This window comes from Lampris incognitus, chromosome 20, assembly GCF_029633865.1.
Source record: "Lampris incognitus isolate fLamInc1 chromosome 20, fLamInc1.hap2, whole genome shotgun sequence".
NCBI classification, from domain to species: Eukaryota; Metazoa; Chordata; class Actinopteri; order Lampriformes; family Lampridae; genus Lampris; species Lampris incognitus.
In genome coordinates this window covers 33,816,150-33,836,149 of record NC_079230.1, presented here as the reverse complement: position 1 = coordinate 33,836,149, position 20,000 = coordinate 33,816,150, and the positions used below count along the sequence as shown (strand labels likewise).

At 40.9% G+C, this 20,000-nt stretch overlaps 1 protein-coding gene across 1 annotated transcript in view; it reads right to left on the bottom strand.

The window, feature by feature from the left end:
- mtm1 (myotubularin 1) overlaps positions 1–20,000 on the bottom strand; it is a 125,412-nt gene that overhangs the window by 9,978 nt on the left and 95,434 nt on the right. The window contains exons 13-15 of the mRNA XM_056300377.1: positions 17,829–17,921; positions 11,709–11,822; positions 1,498–1,674 (exon numbers count right to left, since the gene is read on the bottom strand). Of these exons, the coding sequence (XP_056156352.1) occupies positions 1,498–1,674; positions 11,709–11,822; positions 17,829–17,921 (384 nt within the window). The remainder of the gene's footprint in view (positions 1–1,497; positions 1,675–11,708; positions 11,823–17,828; positions 17,922–20,000) is intronic.

Below are 20,000 nucleotides of genomic sequence, written 5' to 3'. Positions count from 1 at the left end.
GGTGAGACAGAGGAAGATGCAGAGGACAGGAAGAAATGGAAACGGATGATCCGCTGTGGTGCCCCCTAACGCGAGCTGCCGAAAGTAGTAGTAGTAGCAGTAGTAGCAGTAGTAGTAGCAGTAGTAGTAGCAGTAGCAGTAGTAGTAGCAGTAGTAGTAGCAGTAGCAGTAGTAGTAGCAGTAGTAGCAGTAGCAGTAGTAGCAGTAGTAGCAGTAGAAGTAGTAGCAGTAGCAGTAGTAGCAGTAGCAGCAGTAGTAGTAGTAGCAGTAGTAGTAGTAGCAGTAGTAGCAGTAGTAGTAGCAGTAGTAGTAGCAGTAGTAGCAGTAGCAGTAGTAGTAGTAGCAGTAGTAGTAGCAGTAGTAGCAGTAGTAGTAGTAGTAGCAGTAGTAGCAGTAGTAGTAGCAGTAGTAGTAGCAGTAGCAGTAGCAGTAGTAGTAGCAGTAGCAGTAGTAGTAGTAGCAGTAGTAGTAGCAGTAGCAGTAGCAGCAGTAGCAGCAGCACAAAACACATCTTGCACCATAACGTATGATCACCAGACTTTACGGGACATAAGATTAGACGTTCCAAACAGCTGGAAGCCGTGGGAATTGCCAAGAGAGATTACCTAAAACAAACAGGAGGGAAATGAGGCGGCACCTTAGTGAGGCTACGACGGCGTCCTGCCCAGCCCCCGATTCCTAGCATGCTGCTGTCTAACAGCCAATCCCTCATCAGCAAGCTGGACAAACTTCATTACCAAATAGGCTCACAAAAGGACATGAAGAACTGTTGTGTGCTCTGCTTTACATTTAACCTTAGAAATTAATTTAATTTTGGGGCGTCCGGGTAGTGTAGCAGTCTAGTTACCTACCAACACGGGGATCGCCAGTTCGAATCCCCGTGTTACTTCCAGCTTGGTCGGGCGTCCCTACAGACACAATTGGCCGTGTCTGTGGGTGGGAAGCCGGACGTGGGTATGTGTCCTGGTCACTGCGCTAGCGCCTCCTCTGGTCGGTCGGGGCACCTGTTCAGGGGGAGGGGGAACTGGGGGGAATAGCGTGATTCTCCTACACGCTACATCCCCCTGGTGAAACTCCCCACTGTCAGGTGAAAAGAAGCAGCTGGTGACTCCACATGTATGGGAGGAGGCATGTGGTAGTCTGCAGCCCTCCCCGGATCGGCAGAGGGGGTGGAGCAGCGACCGGGACGGCTTGGAAACGTGGGGTAATTGGCCGGATACAAGTTGGGTGAAAAAAAAAAAAGGGGGGGGGGGATCAGAAAAAAGAAAGAAAAAAATTAATTCAATTTTAATTGAATTTAACTATGAGATCTGAGATAAACGCCTTTAAAGTGACCTTCTGATGTTCAGTTCAAATGGAAGCACCTCATTGTCTTAACACAATAACCTAACAAGGATCTGCACTTCTCTCTCACACACACACACACACACACACAAATGTGTGCACATACTTTTATGTGTGTGAGTGTGTGTGACATTCATACCAACACAAACCTACCTGCTGTCGTATACGTGGATTCCAGCGTATGTAGTAAGTCACCCAGAGCTCTAGGTGGCGCATGCTGGCTACAGGGTAGAGGACACGTCCAGACTCTGGCGTGTAGAAGGCATTCAAGTAGCGCTCCCTGTTGCTGCTGACCAAAGACCAGAGGGACACCGTCTTCAATTTAACCTCCTAAAGAGAGAGGGAAAAACAACAAGATGGAGGTCAAACTGACGGAGTTTATAAAAGAAGATATGGATTAACATTGCTATTATATTGTAATCAAAATACATCAAAGATATTGATGCTAGTTGCACACGTTTTGAAATGCTAGCTAATGCTAGCTAATGCTAGCCAATGAGGCGCGAATGGCTGTCGCGACCATGCTAAACAAACTTCTGACTGTGTTTTATTTTCACCTACAGCAGCTGGAGCACTATCCAAACTGGAACTGGAACTCGACCAACTGATATTTGATTCATGGCCGGGTATATTTACTGCGTATTTTCTGCCATGTAATAAATTGTGTATTTGTTCTTTGCATGCTAGCACGTTAGCTAGTAGACTGTTGTACTTTAGAATGAGAAAACAGGTTCACGTCACGTGGGTTCGTTAGCTAGTGTGTACATGTGTATCATTCAAACTATACGATCACACTGGTTAACTAGAGTCGCCCCCTTTCCGTGAGGGCTGTGGTGGAGCCTGAGCCTGAGCTCTGTACATACTGTAACTCGAACCTGGCCAACTGTTATTTGAGTCATGTCCAGACATTGATAAGCGGGCCACTTGTTGCCTGAACCCGCCGTATCTGCGTGGGTGTGGTTTCTGCTTTGCAGTCATGACCAGAGGTTAGGTTTCTCCGCTGCAGCGAGCCCTAACGGCGGCAGCCAGAAGTAGTAGTAGTAGTAGATTGTAATCAAAACATTGTGAGCTTTAACATGAGTTCAAAGGTTCATTGAAATAGTATTACATACCATTCTCCACAAATGTTCAATAACCTTTTGGACTGCTTGTGGTTTAGACTGAATCTACACGAAAGATCCAAGACAGTATTCATGACATCTGTGGAGAATTGATACGTTCTGTTTATGTAAATAAACAGCCTACCATAATTTGGCATTACATTTAAAGAAACCTTGTTGTCTCATAGCTCATAGGTAATTCATGTTTAATAACTGTTAAAAGGATAGATAAAATTAGGACAAGAGACAAAACCAAAATCTAAGTGATATATCTTTATCATATAGCCTACTCTATTTTAAATTAAAATAGAGTAGCATTAAAAGTTTAAAAGCATACAGGTAATAGCACCATTTAGTTTGAAACTGTACCCAGGCCCCGCCCACAGTACTACTACACATAGCAGACGTTTACATAGCTACATGGGACGGGTGTTACACATCGACTTGTCAACAGCTTGTCTGGCCTTCGCTGAACAACAATTCTGAAGAATGACACGTTCTGAACCACCACTTGCTAGAAACCACTCCTACCTAGGGCAGATGGCAGCCACCCTTAACTACATCACATATACACCACTGGCCACCTCGATTCCAGGAGAACTAAGTGAATTTGTAGTCAAAGGGAAAAAACCTAAAATAATTGTTACAGAGGGCTGTACTAAAATAGAAATTTCAGTAGCCTCACACTCGACATAGGTAGACGACATGGCTCTCTCACCGTAAATAAGCGGACTAATCCCTCACAAACCTGCTGTTACAGTTTTCTTCCATTTCAGGCAAAACAAAACAAAATAATATTATAAAACATTGGCATTTTCCACAAAGTGATGCAAAACGTATAGAAATCTGTTCAGAACACCACCTGTTCTCTTGTGTAAAACTCAGATCTACTAAAGACCCAGGACACCCACACAGATTGTTACTTTAGCAGAGGAGACCTCTTCAGAGGTGCAGGTTGGGTGGAGTTATTTAAGGTACAAGTGAGGTCAGCTTGTGCCATGTACTCAAAAGAACCAATAGGTTGTTTGCATATGACGTCACGAACTACAGATGGAGGGCAGGAAGTGATTTGCTACATAGGAAGCACTATCACAAACTTTGGAAATCCCTATGTTTGGCGTCATTAACTGAGAAACCACAAGGCGTATTTATTGAGTCCCAAAAGTTGTCGTTCATGAGGGGGAAAAAAAATTCAAAAATGGTTCGCCGTAAAAAAATGTCTTGCGAACCATTGTCTGTGGTCGGGAGGAGCGGAGTCAGATAATGTGCAGTGACCACTTCGTCAAAAAAAAATCACTCTTCATGACATAAGTAAGGATCATGTCCAACATGTCTTACTTTCTGTTTATACCTTTCTCTCATAACATTGTCTAGACCAGTGTTTCTCAACCGGGGGTCCGCGGACCCCTAGTGGTCCGTAGTGTAATTGCAAGGGGTCTGTGAAAATAAAATATCTTTAAAAAAAGATCCTATGACATTTATAGAAATAGGATTATTTTACTCAAATGTGACTGAGACCTTTATCTACCTAAACTATAAAGGGTAACAGGACTTTTTTCTCTAATTACATCTGTTTCACAAGTGTCATTTATTGTATTTTAATAAGAGATCTCGCTCCCGTTTGCATTGTTAAAAGTTACTGAATACATATTCTGTTGTTACATATATCTGAAAGTTACTGAATACATATTCTGTGTTGTTACATATATCTGAAAGTTACTGAATACATATTCTGTGTTGTTACATATATCTGAAAGTTACTGAATACATATTCTGTGTTGTTACATATATCTGAAAGTTACTGAATACATATTCTGTGTTGTTACATATATCTGAAAGTTACTGAATACATATTCTGTGTTGTTACATATATCTGAAAGTTACTGAATACATATTCTGTTTTGTTACATATATCTGAAAGTTACTGAATACATATTCTGTTTTGTTACATATATCTGAAAGTTATTGAATACATATTCTGTTTTGTTACATATATCTGAAAGTTACTCAATACATATTCTGTTTTGTTACATATATCTGAAAGTTACTGAATACATATTCTGTTTCGTTACATATATCTGAAAGTTACTGAATACATATTCTGTTTTGTTACATATATCTGAAAGTTACTGAATACATATTCTGTTTTGTTACATATATCTGAAAGTTACTGAATACATATTCTGTTTTGTTACATATATCTGAAAGTTACTGAATACATATTCTGTGTTGTTACATATATCTGAAAGTTACTGAATACATATTCTGTGTTGTTACATATATCTGAAAGTTACTGAATACATATTCTGTTTTGTTACATATATCTGAAAGTTACTGAATACATATTCTGTGTTGTTACATATATCTGAAAGTTACTGCATAAGAATTCTGTTTTGTTACATATATCTGAAAGTTACTGAATACATATTCTGTTTTGTTACATATATCTGAAAGTTACTGAATACATATTCTGTTTTGTTACATATACCTGAAAGTTACTGAATACATATTCTGTTTTGTTACATATATCTGAAAGTTACTGAATACATATTCTGTGTTGTTACATATATCTGAAAGTTACTGCATAAGAATTCTGTTTTGTTACATATATCTGAAAGTTACTGCATAAGAATTCTGTTTTGTTAACTATATCTAAGTTACAACTGAAAGCTCTTATTTTTGCCCCAAAGAGTGAATAAATGCTATAATGCAATTTAAAATGCAGTTTCTACTGTTTCTATCAAATTGCAACCCCCCTCCCCCAAGATCAGGTGGAGGGGTCCTCAGGGTAGATCAAAAATACGCAGGGGGTCCAGGACCCCAAAAAGGTTGAGAACCACTGGTCTAGACTAGCACAGTTCGGGCTAAACTAGCTCCATCTCATTCATTCTGCTTTTGACTTCCTGCCCTCTATCTAAATCACGCGTGCCATCAGAATCACGTGACTGCAAACAAGCTATACTGTGAGTTGTCCCTCCCAACAGGTGCAAATAAATTACAATAGGAGAGTCAGGGAGATGTCAGTCACGCGGCAGTCAAACGTGTGTACTCGCCCATGATGGACTGTGTATTACTAGGACCTTAAGTTACTGTATATTACTATGATTACTATGTCCATGTAACCGTGTCACCTTACGTTACTGTATATTACTGTGATTACCATGTCCATGTAACCGTGTCACCTTAAGTTACTGTATATTACTGTGATTACTATGTCCATGTAACAGTGTCACCTTAAGTTACTGTATATTACTATGATTACTATGTCCATGTAACCGTGTCACCTTAAGTTACTGTATATTACTATGATTACTATGTCCATGTAACCGTGTCACCTTAAATTAGTGTATATTACTATGATTACTATGTCCATGTAACCGTGTCACCTTAAGTTACTGTATATTACTATGATTACTATGTCCATGTAACCGTGTCACCTTAAGTTACTGTATATTACTATTATTACTATGTCCACGTAACCGTGTCACCTTAACTTACTGTATATTACTTTGATTATTATGCTCATTTAACCGTATTACTATGATTATTATGTCCGTGTAACCATGTCACCTTAAGTTACTGTATATAACTATGATTACTGTGTCCATGTAACCGTGTCACCTTAAGTTACTGTATATTACTATAATCACTATGTCCATGTAACTGTGTCCCCTTAAGTTACTGTACATTACTATGATTACTATGTCCATGTAACTGTGTCACCTTAAGTTACTGTATATTACTATGCCCATGTAACCGCGTCACCTTAAGGTACTGTATATTACTACGATTACTATGTCCATGTAACTGTGTCACCTTAAGTTACTGTATATTACTATGATTACTATGTCCATGTAACTGTGTCACCTTAAGTTACTGTATATTACTATGATTACTATGTCCATGTAACCGTGTCACCTTATGTTACTGTATATTACTATTATTACTATGTCCACGTAACCGTGTCACCTTAACTTACTGTATATTACTTTGATTATTATGTTCATTTAACCGTATTACTATGATTATTATGTCCGTGTAACCATGTCACCTTAAGTTACTGTATATAACTATGATTACTGTGTCCATGTAACCGTGTCACCTTAAGTTACTGTATATTACTATGATCACTATGTCCATGTAACTGTGTCCCCTTAAGTTACTGTACATTACTATGATTACTGTGTCTATGTAACCGTGTCACCTTAAGTTACTGTGTATTACTATGATTACTATGGCCATGTAACCGTGTCACCTTAAGTTACTGTATATTACTATGATTACTATGTCCATGTAACCGTGTCACCTTAAGTTACTGCATATTACTATGATTACTATGTCCATGTAACCGCGTCACCTTAAGGTACTGTATATTACTATGATTACTATGTCCATGTAACTGTGTCACCTTAAGTTACTGTATATTACTATGATTACTATTTCCATGTAACTGTGTCACCTTAAGTTACTGTATATTACTATGCCCATGTAACCGCGTCACCTTAAGGTACTGTATATTACTATTATTACTATGTCCATGTAACTGTGTCACCTTAAGTTACTGTACATTACTATGATTACTATGTCCATGTAACTGTGTCACCTTAAGTTACTGTATATTACCATGCCCCATGTAACCGCGTCACCTTAAGGTACTGTATATTACTATGATTACTATGTCCATGTAACTGTGTCACCTTAAGTTACTGTATATTACCATGCCCCATGTAACCGCGTCACCTTAAGGTACTGTATATTACTATGATTACTATTTCCATGTAACTGTGTCACCTTAAGTTACTGTATATTACTATGCCCGTGTACCCGCGTCACCTTAAGGTACTGTATATTACTATGATTACTATGTCCATGTAACTGTGTCACCTTAAGTTACTGTATATTACTATGATTACTATTTCCATGTAACTGTGTCACCTTAAGTTACTGTATATTACTATGTCCATGTAACCGCGTCACCTTAAGGTACTGTATATTACTATGATTACTATGTCCATGTAACTGTGTCACCTTAAGTTACTGTACATTACTATGATCACTATGTCCATGTAACCGCGTCACCTTAAGTTACTGTATATAACAATGATTACTGTGTCCATGTAACCGCGTCACCTTAAGTTACTGTATATTACTATGATTACTATGTCCATGTAACCGCGTCACCTTTAAGTTACTGTGTATTACTATGATTACTATATCCATGTAACGGCGTCACCTTAAGTTATTGTATATTACTACGATTACTATGTCCATGTAACCGCGTCACCTTAAGTTACTGTATATTACTATGTCCATGTAACCGCGTCACCTTAAGTTACTGTTTATTACTATGATTACTATGTCCATGTAACCGCGTCAGCTTTAAGTTACTGTATATTACTATGTCCATGTAACTGCGTCACGTTAAGCTAATGTATATTACTACGATTACTGTATCCATGTAACAGCATCACCTTAAGTTACTGTATATTACTGTGATTACTATATCTACGTAACCGCGTCACCTTCAGTTACTGTATGTTACTATGATTACCACGTCCATGTGACCACATCACCTCAAGTTACTGTATATTACTACGATTACTACGTCCATGTAACCGTGTCACCGTAAGTTACTGTATATTACTATGATTACTATATCCATGTAACGGCGTCACCTTAAGTTATTGTATATTACTACGATTACTATGTCCATGTAACCATGTCACCTTAAGTTACTGTATATTACTACGATTACTGTATCCATGTAACAGCGTCACCTTAAGTTACTGTATATTGCTTTGATTACTATATCCACGTGACCACATCACCTGAAGTTACTGTATGTTACTATGATTACTACGTCCATGTAACCGTGTCACCTTAAGTTACTGTATATTACTACGATTACTATGTCCATGTAACCATGTCACCTTAAGTTACTGTATATTACTACGATTACTGTATCCATGTAACAGCGTCACCTTAAGTTACTGTATATTACTATGCCCATGTAACCGCGTCACCTTAAGGTACTGTATATTACTACGATTACTATGTCCATGTAACTGTGTCACCTTAAGTTACTGTATATTACTATGATTACTATGTCCATGTAACTGTGTCACCTTAAGTTACTGTATATTACTATGATTACTATGTCCATGTAACCGTGTCACCTTATGTTACTGTATATTACTATTATTACTATGTCCACGTAACCGTGTCACCTTAACTTACTGTATATTACTTTGATTATTATGTTCATTTAACCGTATTACTATGATTATTATGTCCGTGTAACCATGTCACCTTAAGTTACTGTATATAACTATGATTACTGTGTCCATGTAACCGTGTCACCTTAAGTTACTGTATATTACTATGATCACTATGTCCATGTAACTGTGTCCCCTTAAGTTACTGTACATTACTATGATTACTATGTCCATGTAACTGTGTCACCTTAAGTTACTGTATATTACTATGCCCATGTAACCGCGTCACCTTAAGGTACTGTATATTACTACGATTACTATGTCCATGTAACTGTGTCACCTTAAGTTACTGTATATTACTATGATTACTATGTCCATGTAACTGTGTCACCTTAAGTTACTGTATATTACTATGATTACTATTTCTATGTAACTGTGTCACCTTAAGTTACTGTATATTACTATGCCCGTGTACCCGCGTCACCTTAAGGTACTGTATATTACTATGATTACTATGTCCATGTAACTGTGTCACCTTAAGTTACTGTACATTACTATGATTACTATGTCCATGTAACTGTGTCACCTTAAGTTACTGTATATTACCATGCCCCATGTAACCGCGTCACCTTAAGTTACTCTATATAACAATGATTACTGTGTCCATGTAACCGCGTCACCTTAAGTTACGGTATATTACTATGATTACTGTGTCTATGTAACCGTGTCACCTTAAGTTACTGTGTATTACTATGATTACTATGGCCATGTAACCGTGTCACCTTAAGTTACTGTATATTACTATGATTACTGTGTCCATGTAACCGTGTCACCTTAAGTTACTGCATATTACTATGATTACTATGTCCATGTAACCGCGTCACCTTAAGGTACTGTATATTACTATGATTACTATGTCCATGTAACTGTGTCACCTTAAGTTACTGTATATTACTATGATTACTATTTCCATGTAACTGTGTCACCTTAAGTTACTGTATATTACTATGCCCATGTAACCGCGTCACCTTAAGGTACTGTATATTACTATTATTACTATGTCCATGTAACTGTGTCACCTTAAGTTACTGTACATTACTATGATTACTATGTCCATGTAACTGTGTCACCTTAAGTTACTGTATATTACCATGCCCCATGTAACCGCGTCACCTTAAGGTACTGTATATTACTATGATTACTATGTCCATGTAACTGTGTCACCTTAAGTTACTGTATATTACCATGCCCCATGTAACCGCGTCACCTTAAGGTACTGTATATTACTATGATTACTATTTCCATGTAACTGTGTCACCTTAAGTTACTGTATATTACTATGCCCGTGTACCCGCGTCACCTTAAGGTACTGTATATTACTATGATTACTATGTCCATGTAACTGTGTCACCTTAAGTTACTGTATATTACTATGATTACTATTTCCATGTAACTGTGTCACCTTAAGTTACTGTATATTACTATGTCCATGTAACCGCGTCACCTTAAGGTACTGTATATTACTATGATTACTATGTCCATGTAACTGTGTCACCTTAAGTTACTGTATATTACTATGATTACTATTTCCATGTAACTGTGTCACCTTAAGTTACTGTATATTACTATGTCCATGTAACCGCGTCACCTTAAGGTACTGTATATTACTATGATTACTATGTCCATGTAACTGTGTCACCTTAAGTTACTGTACATTACTATGATCACTATGTCCATGTAACCGCGTCACCTTAAGTTACTGTATATAACAATGATTACTGTGTCCATGTAACCGCGTCACCTTAAGTTACTGTATATTACTATGATTACTATGTCCATGTAACCGCGTCACCTTTAAGTTACTGTGTATTACTATGATTACTATATCCATGTAACGGCGTCACCTTAAGTTATTGTATATTACTACGATTACTATGTCCATGTAACCGCGTCACCTTAAGTTACTGTATATTACTATGTCCATGTAACCGCGTCACCTTAAGTTACTGTTTATTACTATGATTACTATGTCCATGTAACCGCGTCAGCTTTAAGTTACTGTATATTACTATGTCCATGTAACTGCGTCACGTTAAGTTAATGTATATTACTACGATTACTGTATCCATGTAACAGCATCACCTTAAGTTACTGTATATTACTGTGATTACTATATCTACGTAACCGCGTCACCTTCAGTTACTGTATGTTACTATGATTACCACGTCCATGTGACCACATCACCTCAAGTTACTGTATATTACTACGATTACTACGTCCATGTAACCGTGTCACCGTAAGTTACTGTATATTACTATGATTACTATATCCATGTAACGGCGTCACCTTAAGTTATTGTATATTACTACGATTACTATGTCCATGTAACCATGTCACCTTAAGTTACTGTATATTACTACGATTACTGTATCCATGTAACAGCGTCACCTTAAGTTACTGTATATTGCTTTGATTACTATATCCACGTGACCACATCACCTGAAGTTACTGTATGTTACTATGATTACTACGTCCATGTAACCGTGTCACCTTAAGTTACTGTATATTACTACGATTACTATGTCCATGTAACCATGTCACCTTAAGTTACTGTATATTACTACGATTACTGTATCCATGTAACAGCGTCACCTTAAGGTACTGTATATTACTACGATTACTACGCCCATGTAACCGCGTCACCTTAAGGTACTGGATATTACTATGATTACTATGTCCATGTAACCGCGTCACCTTAAGTTACTGTATATTACTACGATTACTACGTCCATGTAAGTGCATCACATGAAGTTACTGTATATTACTACGTTTACTACGTCCATGTAACCGTGTACCCTGAAGTTACTGTATATTACTACGATTACTGCGTCCATGTAACCGTGTACCCTGAAGTTACTGTATATTACTGCCATTACTACGTCCATGTAACTGTGTCACCGTCAGCATGAGGCTGGGAACGTCATGGCCCACAGTGATGATAAACCAGTGGCTTTTAAGTGAAATGTTCATGGGTGTCAGTGTTTCTTACATATTGGTCCCTTGCACTTTCACAGTTGTAGAGGAAGGTTCCAAAGCGGCAGCTGTAGAGGTGGTCCAGGACGATCACCAGGAGATGCTCATTGAACTCAAATGCTGTGGGGAACTTGAGGGAGGACAGTCCAGGTGAGCAGGGACCACGACCACATGAAAGGCAAAAAGAGCATGAATTCCCTCTGTATTAAGACATGTTATACTGGTTTGACACTGGGTGTGTTTACATGCATATTAATGTGCTGATCCCTCGATTGTGGTAATACTGCAAGTATGACAGAAGAAACCCTGACTAGGCCTGTCCACCAAACGGTGTCAGGTATCCGTCAGGGTTGAGAATTCTCTCAGGCCTTCAGTTCTGTTTGCACCTAGCAGACTGGTGAAGTAACAGCAGGACACCTTTTTCACTAAACACTACAACTGTTGAAGTGGTCATGTGAATGCCTGTTTCCAATCTCCAAAATGGGGCGGGGGGGTGTTAATCCCGTTAAAGACCCCCCCCATTTTTGCCCAATGTTTCAATCTTTGGACTTACTCTGGTTTCTTTGGGTTTTTGAAACTGCAAGTGAGGAGGAATTTACAAAAACATGGCTGTCAGATGACACACAAGTCAAGCTGATGCACTAGAGGATGACATCAACAAATACTGTAAATACTATAAACACAATAGATAAATACTAGCTTCAATGTTTTTGCCAACCTCATTTGTAGTAACAACTCTGTCCTGTTGTTCTCCATCACTTCAATCTGTATATGGATTGAAGTGATGGAGAACAACAGGAGAGAGGATGGAGAGGATAGAGGATGGAGAGGACAGAGGCTGGAGAGGATAGAGGATGGAGAGGACAGAGGCTGGAGAGGACAGAGGATGGACAGGATAAAGGCTGGAGAGGACAGAGAGATCAGTTTGTGTGTCATCTTCAGGAAGCATACAACTATTATACAAAGAATCATATATACACTGCAGATTAATCACATTTCCAATATCCGTGTTGACAATAATCCAAATATTGGCATGCACTGGTAACCCCTGAGAACCAGGCTCCCTGTCTGCACATAAGTGGGCTCAGTGCTGGTTGACATGTTTTACTTCACGGCTTGTACTGCTGAGGGTGTCAAACTCCAAGGACCACTGTTACAACGGTGAAATATGGAATCAGACTTTGAATGGAACGTATGATGAAGAAATGAAGGATTCCATCCTGTTGGCCTGGCGGTCTATTCTGTTGCCTACCAACACGGGGCTCGCCGGTTCGAATGCCCATGTTACCCTACAGACACAATTGGCTGTGTCTGCGGGTGGGAAGCCGGATGTGGGTATGTGTCCTGGTCGCTGCACTAGCGCCTCCTCTGGTTGGTTGGGGCGCCTGTTCAAGGGGGGAGGGGGAACTGGGGGGAATATCGTGATCCTCCCATGCGCTACGTCCCCCTGGAGAAACTCCTCACTGTCAGGTGAAAAGAAGCGGCTGGTGACTCCCCATGTATTAGAGGAGGCATGTGGTAGTCTGCAGCCCTCCCCAGATCGGCAGAGGAGGTGGAGCAGCGACCAGGACAGCTCGGAAGAGTGGAGTGATTGGCCAAGTGCAATTGTGAGAAAGGGGGGGGGGGATAGTAGCACAGCATATAGTAAACTGATGTGTATACTGTATGTCAAACTACACTTGAACATCTCTTGTTTACTTCCTACGACTAAAACTGACACTGGACAACCATGATGCAACAATTTCGGAGTTGTTTGTACAACTAAAAAACAAGATGTAGTCACACGGACTTAACAAAATGATATTCAGGGTCAGCTCTGCAAGGTGTTCAAAGATGAATCTTCATCAATTTTTCATCCTTGCTTGGTTCCTTCTAGAAACAGCGACTGCATGTTTGCTCAGCTTTCGATGTAAATCTGTGATCGACTGTTGTCACTTGCAGAGTCATTTCAGCTTCCAGGTTTCATTTGCTTACATTCAGCTTTAATTACTGGTTGAATGAACAAACTGTGTATATATAATAATATATGCAGCCAATCCTCAGATGGGTTAAGATTTACTAGCTAAACTTACTGCTCAAATAATGTAGCTTTTCTCAACAAACCATGCCACTTGCCCAATAAACCATGCCACTTTCTCAATAAACCATGCCACTTTCTCAATTTTCCCAATAAACCATGCCACTTTCTCAACAAACCATGCCGCTTTTTCAATAAACCATGCCACTTTCTCAACAAACCATACCACTTTCTCAATTTTCCCAATAAGCCATGCCACTTTCTCAACAAACCATACCGCTTTTTCAACAAACCATGCCACTTTCTTAACAAACCGTGCCACTTTCTCAATAAACCATGCCGCTTTCTAAACAAACCATGTCACTTTCTCAACAAGCCATGCCACTTTCTCAACAAACCATGCTGCTTTCTCAATAAACCATGCCACTTTCTCTATAAAGCATGCGACGTTCTCAACAAACCATGCCACTTTCTCAATAATCCATGCTGCTTTCTCAATAAACCATGATGCTTTCTCAACAAACCATGATGCTTTCTCAACAAACCATGCCGCTTTCTAAACAAACCATGTCACTTTCTCAACAAGCCATGCTGCTTTCTCAATAAACCATGCTACTTTCTCTATAAAGCATGCGACGTTCTCAACAAACCATGCCACTTTCTCAATAATCCATGCTGCTTTCTCAATAAACCATGATGCTTTCTCAACAAGCCATGCCGCTTTTTCAACAAAACATGCCGCTTTCTCAACAATCCATGCCGCTTTCTCAACAATCCATGCTGCTTTCTCAACAATCCATGCCACTTTCTCAACAATCCATGCCGCTTTCTCAACAATCCATGCCGCTTTCTCAATAAACCATGACGCTTTCTCAACAAACCATGCCGCTTTCTCAATAATCCATGCCACTTTCTCAACAATCCATGCCGCTTTCTCAATAAACCATGCCGCTTTCTCAACAATCCATGCCGCTTTCTCAATAAACCATGCCACTTTCTCAACAATCCATGCCGCTTTCTCAATAAACCATGCCGCTTTCTCAACAATCCATGCCGCTTTCTCAATAATCCATGACGCTTTCTCAACAAACCATGACGCTTTCTCAACAAACCATGCCGCTTTCTCAATAATCCATGCCACTTTCTCAACAATCCATGCCGCTTTCTCAATAAACCATGCCGCTTTCTCAACAATCCATGCCGCTTTCTCAATAAACCATGCCACTTTCTCAACAATCCATGCCGCTTTCTCAATAAACCATGCCACTTTCTCAACAATCCATGCCGCTTTCTCAATAAACCATGACGCTTTCTCAACAAACCATGCCGCTTTCTCAATAATCTATGCCACTTTCTCAACAATCCATGCCGCGTTCTCAATAAACCATGACGCTTTCTCAACAATCCATGCCGCTTTCTCAATAAACCATGACGCTTTCTCAACAATCCATGCCGCTTTCTCAACAATCCATGCCGCTTTCTCAATAAACCATGACGCTTTCTCAATAAACCTTGCCACTTTCTCAATAAACCATGCTGCTTTAACTACAAAACATCAAGTCATGCTCGAGTTCCACGTGTGACAGCAACTTTGTGACCTGTGCTGTGCGTTTACATTGAGAGGGGTTGTGAAAACCTCAAGCCCTGCGTTCCAGGTCAGCAGCTGTACCTGCGTTCCAGGTGTAGCAGTCAGCAGCTACACCTGACCTGGATGCAGGACTTCCAGTGAGAAAGTGGGGGATGCCATATTTACTGCTGCCCCCATCTTACAGCAATTCACACCAACAGTTCTACAGGAAGGACTGCGCTCACCGTCCACAACGTCTGTCTGCCAAATGGATACGTTTCTGCTCTTAGGTTCCACCAAAACTTGAAATAATCTGTTCTAAGGTTTTTTAACAATAATTTTTGCATCTTGATTGTAAAAGATAGGCAAGGCATAGCCCTGTTAGCCCATTATACAAGCCGTCCCTGGGTCCCACACACTGCCAATTGTAGCCTTCCTTCAGTGGTAAACAGCAAAATTTGGAACTGAGCTCACAATTCTCCTGACCATTCATAAAGCATTTCATGTTCAAGCTCTGTTGTGTATCTTCTAGTTGCTGTGCCCCTTTAGCACGACAGGAACTTAAAGGTCTTTTGATCTGGGTCTCCTGGTTAGTCTCAGTTCCTTCTTTTAATAAAAAAAATAACCTTTGTTCACACAGCAAGGCGCCATCTTCCTGTCTTTCATACAGTGTGTGAGTTGTGACACAAATATTGCAACATGCACCAATCAAGCTGTTATGTCAGACACGCACCTCTGGTGAGTATGTGACGTAGCACTAACAGGTTACTCAGATCTTCCTTTTAAACAGTTGTTCTAAACACCTACTCAGGCATGTCTACATGCAGCTAGTTAAATAACTCAAACACACGTGTTTTCCATGTTTGTACTACAAGAAGCACAAAAAGTTAGGAAAGTGCCTACAAGAGTCAGTCATACAAATTAAGTGGGTTAGGACACCCCACCCTTGTCCTTTCCCCTCTGAGGCCAACACTTTGATACATAACATAATAAAATATAAACAATTTGATACGTAACATAATAAAGTATAAACAATTTGATATGTCACATAATAAAGTATAAACAATTTGATACGTGACATAAAGTATAAACATTGCATGTGTGTCTTTTAATGTCTCATATCACTGCAGGTTATTTTTTAGCATTATCAGTTGTACATATTATACAAATATAAACCGATTTACATATTACACAAATATAAACCGATTTACATATTATACAAATATAAACCTATTTACAAATTATACAAATATAAATCTATAAACAGATTTATAGTATGCAAATATAAACATATTTACATAGAATACAAATATAAACCTATTTACATCATATACAAATATAAACATATTTACATAATATACAAATATAAACCTATTTACATATTACACAAATATATATCTATTGGCTTCAGCACCTTGCACTGATCCCACTTATTTTACCAAATTAAATAATGACTCTCTTAACTTCTAAAAAAGTACTTCAACCATCAACCTACCCAAATTCTACCCTTCATGCTCCTCTTCCATGCCCCCTCACCAAATGTGGTGTAGGTATCAAATTCAAGACCTGGGTGTTAGCACATGACTAATGAGAGTCGTAAGGCACAGGGTCTAGATCTGGTCTTGACCCCCCCCCTGCCCCCTGCCCCCTGCCCTTTTTCTCCCCAATCATACCTGGGCAATCACCCGACTCTTCCAAGCCGTCCCGGACGCTGCTTCACCCCCTCTGCCCCTCCGGGGAGGGCTGCAGACTACCACATGCCTCCTCTAATACATGTGGAGTCACCAGCCGCTTCTTTTCACCTGACAGTGAGGAGTTTCACCAGGGCGACGTAGCACGTGGGAGGATCACACTCTTCCCCCCAGTTCCCCCTCCCCCCTGAACAGGCGCCCCGACCGACCAGAGAAGGCGCTAGTGCAGTGACCAGGACACATACCCACATCCGGCTTCCCACCCGTACACACGGCTGATTGTGTCTGTAGGGACGCCCGACCAAGCCGGAGGTAACATGGGGATTCGAACTGGTGATCCCCGTGTCGGTAGGCAACGGAATAGACCACCATGCCACCTGGACGCCCTCGATCTGGTCTTGATCTGATCCCTGGGTACTAACAGCGCTGCTGGTGTTGTATTGTGTGAGGATGTTATAACGTGCAGCTATGATACCAGTTACAACAGTCTCCCACAGGGGAGGCTCTGGAGCTGGAACCACAAGTCACTGTAATTACCTACCTGTTAAGACCGGAACATGAGACCAGACTGAAAACCACAGTTCCAGGCCTTGGCCCGGGCCAACACATTGGCCCAGGTCTATGTCTCTGCCACTGCTGAGCTTGGTTGAAGCCACCTGGGTAAGCACCTGTCTCTCAGCACCTGTCTCTCATCACCTGTCTCTCATCACCTGTATCTCATCACCTGTCTCTCAGCACCTGTCTCTCATCACCTGTCTCTCATCACCTGTCTCTCATCACCTGTCTCTCATCACCTGTCTCTCATCACCTGTCTCTCATCACCTGTATCTCATCAGCTACAGTTAGTAAGGTTTTACATACCTGTTTGGTCATCTGCCACACACAGTCGATGAACTGAACAAAGATGGGGGACCTGTCCTGATCTGCATGGTTCTTGTCCCCGTGACCTATCCTCTGTAAATACACCCACATATAAGCAGACCAACACACACACACACACACACACACACAAACACACACCACAGACATCAATAGTTAGTCATATATACAGGTTTTTTTTACAGAAAGTTGAATTTTTTAGAACTATCACTGAATATAATTCAGTGTAAACAAGTTACACAGAGTATTATTGACCTGTCTGAAGAGTTATCATTACTGACATAACTGTGGCATCACAGTTATGTTCATACTGACATCTGACTACTTGCTGTGTTGACCTACTACCCCCAGGTTTGACTTACTACCACCAAGTTTGACTTACCACCACCAGGTGTGACCTACTACCCCCAGGTTTGACTTACTACCACCAGCTGTGACTTACTACTACCCGGTTTGATCTACTACCACCCGGTTCTATCTACTACCACCAGCTTTGACCTACTACCCCCAAGTTTGACTTACTACCACCAGGTTTGATCTACTACCACCAGGTTTGATCTACTACCACCAGGTTTGATCTCCTACCACCAGGTTTGACCTACTACCACCTGGTTTGATCTCCTACCACCAGGTTTGACCTGCTACCACCAGGTTTGATCTACTACCACCAGGTTTGATCTACTACCACCAGGTTTGATCTCCTACCACCAGGTTTGATCTCCTACCACCAGGTTTGATCTACTACCACCTGGTTTGATCTACTACCACCTGGTTTGATCTCCTACCACCAGGTTTGACCTGCTACCACCAGGTTTGATCTACTACCACCAGGTTTGACCTGCTACCACCAGGTTTGACCTACTACCACCTGGTTTGACCTACCACCAGGTTTGACCTACTACCACCAGGTTTGACCTCCTACCACCTGATTTGATCTCCTACCACCAGGTTTGACCTCCTACCACCTGATTTGATCTCCTACCACCAGGTTTGATCTCCTACCACCAGGTTTGACTTACTACTACCCGGTTTGACTTACTACCACCCGGTTTGATCTACTACCACCCGGTTCTATCTACTACCACCAGCTTTGACCTACTACCCCCAGGTTTGACTTACTACCACCCGGTTCTATCTACTACCACCAGCTGTGACCTACTACCCCCAGGTTTGACTTACTACCACCCGGTTTGATCTACTACCACCAGGTTTGATCTCGTACCACCAGGTTTGATCTCCTACCACCAGGTTTGACCTACTACCACCAGGTTTGACCTACTACCACCTGGTTTGATCTACTACCACCAGGTTTGACCTGCTACCACCAGGTTTGACCTACTACCACCTGGTTTGATCTCCTACCACCCGGTTTGACCTACTACCACCAGGTTTGACCTCCTACCACCTGGTTTGATCTCCTACCACCAGGTTTGACCTACTACCACCAGGTTTGACCTACAACCACCAGGTTTGATCTACTACCACCAGCTTTGACTTACTACCACCAGGTTTGATCTACTACCACCAGCTTTGACTTACTACCACCAGGTGTGACCTACTGCCCCCAGGTTTGATCTACTACCCCCAGGTTTGACTTACTACCACCCGGTTTGATCTACTACCCCCCGGTTTGATCTACTACCCCCAGGTTTGACTTACTACCACCCGGTTTGATCTACTACCACCTGCTTTGACCTACTACCACCAGGTTTGACATCTTCCCCTCAACACAGGAGTCCCCCAGGGCTGCGTCCTGAGTCCCTTCCTCTACTCCCTGTACACCCATGACTGTGTGGCCACACATTGCTCCAACTTGGTGATAAAGTTTGCTGACGACATGACGGTGATGGACCTGATCACCGATGATGATGAGACGGTGTACAGGATAAAGGTCAACAAAGTGGTACCAGGAGAATAACCTCTCCCTCAACGTCGACAAAACCAAGGAGCTGGTTATGGACTACAGGAAGAGAAGGGAGAGGCTGGACCCCATCACCATCAACCGGACTGCTGTAGAGAGGGCCAAGAGCGTCAAGTTCCTCGGTGTCTGCATTAGCAAGACCTCACCTGGGATGAACACACCAGCTATGTGGTGAAAAAAGCACAGCAACGCCTCTTTCACTTTAGGCAACTGAAGAAGTTCGGCATGGGGCC